Source organism: Numida meleagris, chromosome 16 (genome assembly GCF_002078875.1).
Source record: "Numida meleagris isolate 19003 breed g44 Domestic line chromosome 16, NumMel1.0, whole genome shotgun sequence".
Lineage (NCBI taxonomy): Eukaryota > Metazoa > Chordata > Aves > Galliformes > Numididae > Numida > Numida meleagris.
In genome coordinates, this window is record NC_034424.1 from 4,623,365 (window position 1) to 4,629,364 (window position 6,000).

Consider the following 6,000-nt stretch of genomic DNA (forward strand, 5'->3'; position numbering starts at 1 on the left):
AAACACCGTGATCACGCTGCTGAAAAGCAGCAAAGAGCTGCAGTGTCCATCAGTCCCCAAGTGGTGGTAGCTGACGCATGGCTTGTCTTTTTTAGGGAAAAGAAGGAATTATTGGTCCACTTGGCATTCTGGGTCCCACAGGAAGCCCGGTGAGTATCTGTCTTTTTTTCTGCATGTGGATTTAAGATCACAGTGTTTGAGATCCAGCGTGCTTGAGGCCAGCATAAGCAAATCCCAACTCCTTCTGTAAAGACGGAAACAAAACGGTCTTTAAGACGAGCAGCTTAAGAGAAGCTCAAGGTTTAGTCTCTAGCTGCATACGTAGGTGGGATTATTAGCTTAAAAGTGAGGAACAACTGTATTAAAGTGCAAGTTTTGAGGTGGATAGATGGGATCAGACTAGAAGACAAGAATGTGATTTCAGTTTTTCAAAGTAAGTTGCTGGATTTTCCAAAGAACTCAGCGTTGGAGCCCCCAAGGGAAAAATAAAAAAACAGTAATAATCTGATAAATGTGTTAAACTGGGAACAGTTGGATCCTGGGAAGTGCTGAAAATCTCTGCCTGCCTCCAAATGCCACAGGCTGAAATTCAGGTCAGCGCTTCATAAGAACATGAGCATGAGGTCATGTAGAGCTCAGCACAGAGGCGGCTGTTGGCAGAGGGGAGATGAGCCCAGCCCCACCAGGTCCTTGCAGGGTGCATCTGGGCAGCATTGCATCCAAAAGCACAGCTTGCAGTCACTAACAGCCATCTCGTGTGCTTTAACAGGGGCCAAAGGGGGACAAAGGCAGCCGTGGGGACATGGTAAGTGAGCTCCTTGCCTGGGAGGGACCTCTCTTCTTGGGTGTTGGGTTCCTATGTGTGTGGGGTGCACACTTCTACAGAGGATACGTATTGCTTATCCTCCTTGGTACCACAAGAACCAAGGTGCCCTCTTGGCACCAGGTTGCGTGACCAGGGGTCATTGCTGCACATGACCATACAGAGAGATTTCCTTTTAGTACTGAGCATCTTCTGACAGCTTCTTCCCTTGTTTGTTTTTTTTCCTTACAGGGGCTTCAGGGCCCAAGGGTGAGTCTTGAAATCACTTTTTCTGACTAATATCTCTTATTTATACAAAACGGTTACTTCTAGCAAATATAAAGCTGGAGGGAAGGTGAGCATCCATACAGGGAACATCATGCTTAAGGAACCAAGAGCTGGGAACAGGAGATAGAGCAGGACTGGACCAGGTGCAGACAGATGCACCCAGAGGTGGGAGATGGCGGAAATGGGGCAGTCTCCTGCTGTGTTTGGGGGACAGGATGCTGTAAGATGCCAAAAACAGGGAGGATTTTGACAGGGAAAGACTCAGTTCTGGTGACAGCCACAAGAAGTGGAAATACAAACTGAAAGCATTTCACTGACTGATGCCACTCTGTCTTTAGGGTCCTCCAGGCCCACGAGGACACCCTGGCCCTCCGGTACGTATACATGGAAAGAGTTCAAAGACATTATTGAAACAAGCTAAAATTACCACAGTGATACTCTCCGGAGGGACTGCTCACTCACTGAGAATTACAGCTTAGCTCCGTTCCTCATATGCAAAAATGCATCTGTGTGAATGAACCAGTGTTTCTTGTGCTTTGGTCCAAACCATCTCCAAATATCTTATAGAGACAGCATTGTTGCCTGTCTCACTCTTCTGCACTGAGGGACCCCAGGGGAAAGAGGGTTTCAGAAGGACATGAATGAATGTCTTTGCAGCAGTGGCTGCCCGTCATTCCAGCTGATGCCCCTTTTTTGCTTTGCTTTCTAGGGACCGCCGGGAATTCCAGCTTCATTTGTAAGTTGCTGTTTTCTGTTCATTTGTTAATGGTGATAATAAGTTGTGCAGAGCTAGGCGCTGAGGGGACAACAAGGCAGTCCTGCTGGGACCCTGAAAACCGACACTCAGGTCCAGCAAGAGATGCATTAGCAGAGCAAGGCTTGAATCACCACCATAGACCAAGAAGCATTTGCTTGCACCGGGGCATGTTCAGCTTCTCACAGTCTGTCTGTTTCGCCCCACGCTAGCAACAAGATGGCTTTGGGGCCGCTTTCCGGACACTAATGGACTCCAACGCGGCGCTCAAGACAGAGGTACGAGGGTTCTGTCCAACCGCGTGGTCTCTGCTGAGGCCGTAGGCTGGGGACGGTCACGGCCACGCTTGTTCTTTCTGTCTGCTTGAAGTTTCTGTATGCAAAGCTTCAATCTGTCTGCTGTTCTGGTGGAGTGCCAGGGCTTTCTCACACAGTGAGCGTGTTAAAGGATGTGGTTCCTTGTTTCTGAAGCTCCAAAACTCATGACTTCACCATCATTTCAGCAGTTCCCCATGCAAACCCCTAATGGTTACAGTACCGGGTGCCTCCTTTTCTCTCCAGGGTTACCAACATCCAGACCTTCTCATGCTGGACCATGGAGGGGAGATCTTTAAGACTCTACACTACCTCAGCAACCTCATTCAGAGCATCAAGAGACCCCTGGGCACCAAGGAAAACCCTGCGCGCATCTGCCGAGACCTCATGAACTGTGAACAGAAGATGAACGATGGTAGGAAGCCTTGAGTACGCGAAGGCCGTATCCCTCCCTAGGACCATTTTACGTGGCCCAAACTGGACCCCTGGGGCCAGATTGAGTGTTCTCTTTCATCCCCACATCCTCCGTTTCCTCAGGTACCTACTGGATTGACCCAAATCTCGGCTGTTCCTCGGACACCATACAAGTCATCTGCAACTTCACCAACGGTGGGCAGACGTGTCTCAGCCCCATCACCGTCTCCAAGGTACACACACCTCGACCTGCCGCAGCATTTCCCATGCACCCGTTATGAAATGTTTACCCACAGCTGTGTTCTCCCGGAGCACGGGACAGTGACCACTGTAACAGCACTCGGCTTATCCTGGCAGCAGAGTGAGCACAGCTCTGCTGCTAGCATTCAGCACTGCTCTCATGAGGTTAAAAAATACACCTAAGATGGTGGTGTTGACTCTTTTCAAGGTAGAGCAGTACGTTTCCAGTAGTGTTTAATTAACCCATAACCTTAACAGAGGCCGGTAATTTAGCAAACATGCTGCTCCCAAATGCTTTGTTGGATTAATTTATGTTCAGGTCGCTCTTGCCGTTTGTTTTCTGCCACCTGAAAAATTGAGGTCAGCTTAAATACACAAGTTTCCACTGAAGTGAATGTCACAGGATTTTTCTTGGGGAAGCACCTGTACCAAAAGACACCGACAGCAAAGTCCGGGTCCATCTGCAGTGCCCAGAGCACGTTCAGAACACTCATTATTTTCCTCCTGCTTCAGGGCCCACCTGTTTATTCCAAAAAATAAAGGACCTGCTGTCTCCCCATGAGAAAACAACACTTGACTTTGTGTCTGGTCCTCCTGCCCATACTGACACCAGAACCAGTTCTGGGCTTGGACATCCCTGCGTAGCACAGAGCTCAGGGAGCACTCTGCCCTTGCCCCATTCTCACTCCCAGCCGCTGCGGGGGGTACGTGCTAACACCTCTGTCACCTTCACAGCTGGATTTTGACATCGGCAGAGTCCAGATGAACTTCCTGCGCCTGCTGAGCTCGGAGGTGGTGCAGCACATCACCATCCACTGCCTGAACACCTCGGTCTGGAGGGAAGGCTCTGCCGAGAAACCTTCGGAGAAAGCCGTGCGCTTCAAGGCGTGGAATGGGCAAATGTTTGAGGCAGAGGGGCAGCTCAAGCCAGAGGTGGCAGCTGATGATTGCAAGGTACGTTGTGCCGAAAGAGAGGAGAGAAATGCCAGGCTGAACCCACCCAGCACGCACAGCAAGACTCAGATTGTGCCAGTGCTTTCTATTCCATGACCACCCCCAGAAAAAGGGTGTAGGGTCTAAGTTACCTATTCTGTGATGCTATTTCAAGATGTTGCCTTCGACTCAACCTGCATAAAGTATTCCCCAGAATGCTTTTCTGAACTAGACCTATTCAGGGCTTTTCAATCGTATGCCACAGTGAAACTCATCACTCTCCAGCAAGAGGTAACAGCCCCAGGTGGCACCAGGGGAGATTTGCATTGGGTGTTAGGAAAAATTTCTTCTCAGGAAGAGCACTGGCACAGGCTGCCCAGGGAGGTGGCAGAGTCACCGTCCCTGGAGGCATTCAACAGCCATGGAGATGTGGCAGTGAGGGACGTGGTCACTGGGCACGGTGGGTGGGAATGGGTTGGCAGCTGGACTTCTCTGAGGTCTTTTCCAACCTCAGTGATCGTATGATGCTAAGATCTGTCCCACAGCTGAGCAGCTTTGTCTGTCTTTCCCTCTCCCCTGCGCAGATCAAGGACGGACGCTGGCATCGGACTCTCTTTTCCTTTCGGACGCAGGACACCCAGCAGCTGCCAATCGTCAACATCTACAACCTTCCCCCATCCGAGCCAGGAAAGCAATATCACCTCGAGGTCGGCCCCGTGTGCTTCCTTTGAACAATGCCATCAAACCCGGGCTCCAAGGCTTTGACCCCACTTCTGGCCTATGTCTTTACACAGGGTCTCTGCAGCAAGGACAGCTGGGCTGTGTCTTTTGGGTCAACTCTTGCTCTAGCCTTTGGCTCAAGGTCTCAAAGAACCCGTGATCTACTGAACTCAGCAGGTGGTTGAAAGGAGGAATGAGAAGGACGCAGGGGAAGCGGGTGTCAGTTGGGACGTGACCAGTGAAAAGGGATCAGGGGACTGGGTGTTGCAAGCGGTTCCACACACAAAGCTTTTTCCATGACCAAAGAAGAAAACATTGAGAGAAACCTCAAGCAACTTGCAGCATGTGGTTTCCCCACCCTCCCCCCGCAGTTTTGCCTTACCTGGTTCCCGAGCTACCAAATGTTGTTTCCATTGAGAAGTCATTAAAAGATGATAGAGCTTCCCTGGCGGAGCTGGGCGCCTCCTGGATGGCCGCGCTGCACCGGGCTGTCCCAGGAGGAGCTGCAAGTTGACGTGGCTGCTCTGCGCACCGGAAGCATTTTGATGTGCAATATTAGAAGAAACAAAATATATATATATATATATATTATATTATTTAAAGCAAAAAGAAAAAAAGGAAAAAAAAAAAAAAGAAAAAACTAAAGTTGCTCCTTCCATGGGTGAGTTGAACCAATGTCCCTTCTGACGTGCGTGGTGTTGGGGTGGGGGAGAGTCCCAAAGCTGGAAGGGGGGAATGGAAGGAGGAGAGGGGAAGAGATTGGTGCTACAATAGAGAGAGAGGATGGGCTCGTCTGATTTGTTTCTACCTCTCACTGTGAAATCTCTGGTGCTCTTAAAAAAGTGTGTTATTTTATATATATGATTTTATTTAAGGTTGTGAAGGTGCTACAGTGGCTTGCCACAGACCCAAAAACAAACAGCCCATAGGACCATCTCTCTAGGGAGAGAGGAGGTTCTGCTCTACAGCTAAATCAGAGAAACTCCTTTAAAGGGATCTTTCCATTGCCGTGGGTGCCAATCCAGCGCAACAACTCAGAGCGCGTCCGAATTCCACCTCTCAGGCCGCCATTTTGAAAGCAGATTCGCTATTTTTTTTTTATTTTTTTTTAATAAATCAGCACTTCACTGCTCTGGGAGGGGAGCGGGGGCCGCAGCTCATCCCCGGCGCTGTGAGGATGCAGCGTGGGGTCGGCTGCCCAGCGATGCCCTGCTCCGAGTTCATGTGTGAACCCAGCCCTGCTCCCCTTCTGTCGGGCCCCTCTGCCACCCAAGCACGGTGCCTTGTTCCAGAACCCAGCCGGGCTCGCAGGGGTTGCGTTTTGTTAAGTTTTGTAGAAATCTAGTCTCTGTATGTAAATTTGGAGGATTTTTTTTTTTTTTAAAGAGGATAATTATGGTAATCTTTAATTCTATATAAGGAATAATATTGATGTAATCGGAGCCGTACTGTATCGGAAATGCTTCAGTGCCTGTTTGGGGTTTTCACGTCTCGTAAGGACTACGGATTTTATTTTTTTGAGGAAAAAAAAAAAA

General features: G+C 49.5%; 1 protein-coding gene across 2 annotated transcripts in view; it reads left to right on the forward strand.

Moving 5' to 3' along the window:
• The window catches only part of COL27A1 (collagen type XXVII alpha 1 chain), a 126,985-nt gene extending 120,985 nt beyond the window's left edge, over nucleotides 1–6,000 (forward strand). The window contains exons 52-62 of one of the 2 annotated variants that reach the window (XM_021413745.1): nucleotides 96–149; nucleotides 770–805; nucleotides 1,055–1,072; nucleotides 1,429–1,464; nucleotides 1,800–1,826; nucleotides 2,057–2,122; nucleotides 2,405–2,573; nucleotides 2,696–2,805; nucleotides 3,548–3,766; nucleotides 4,330–4,452; nucleotides 4,540–6,000. In XM_021413745.1, the coding sequence (XP_021269420.1) occupies nucleotides 96–149; nucleotides 770–805; nucleotides 1,055–1,072; nucleotides 1,429–1,464; nucleotides 1,800–1,826; nucleotides 2,057–2,122; nucleotides 2,405–2,573; nucleotides 2,696–2,805; nucleotides 3,548–3,766; nucleotides 4,330–4,452; nucleotides 4,540–4,650 (969 nt within the window). In that variant the 3' untranslated portion in view covers nucleotides 4,651–6,000. Of the gene's footprint in view, nucleotides 1–95; nucleotides 150–769; nucleotides 806–1,054; nucleotides 1,073–1,428; nucleotides 1,465–1,799; nucleotides 1,827–2,056; nucleotides 2,123–2,404; nucleotides 2,574–2,695; nucleotides 2,806–3,547; nucleotides 3,767–4,329 lie in introns of both variants that reach the window. The other variant, XM_021413746.1, reaches the window with a different exon arrangement.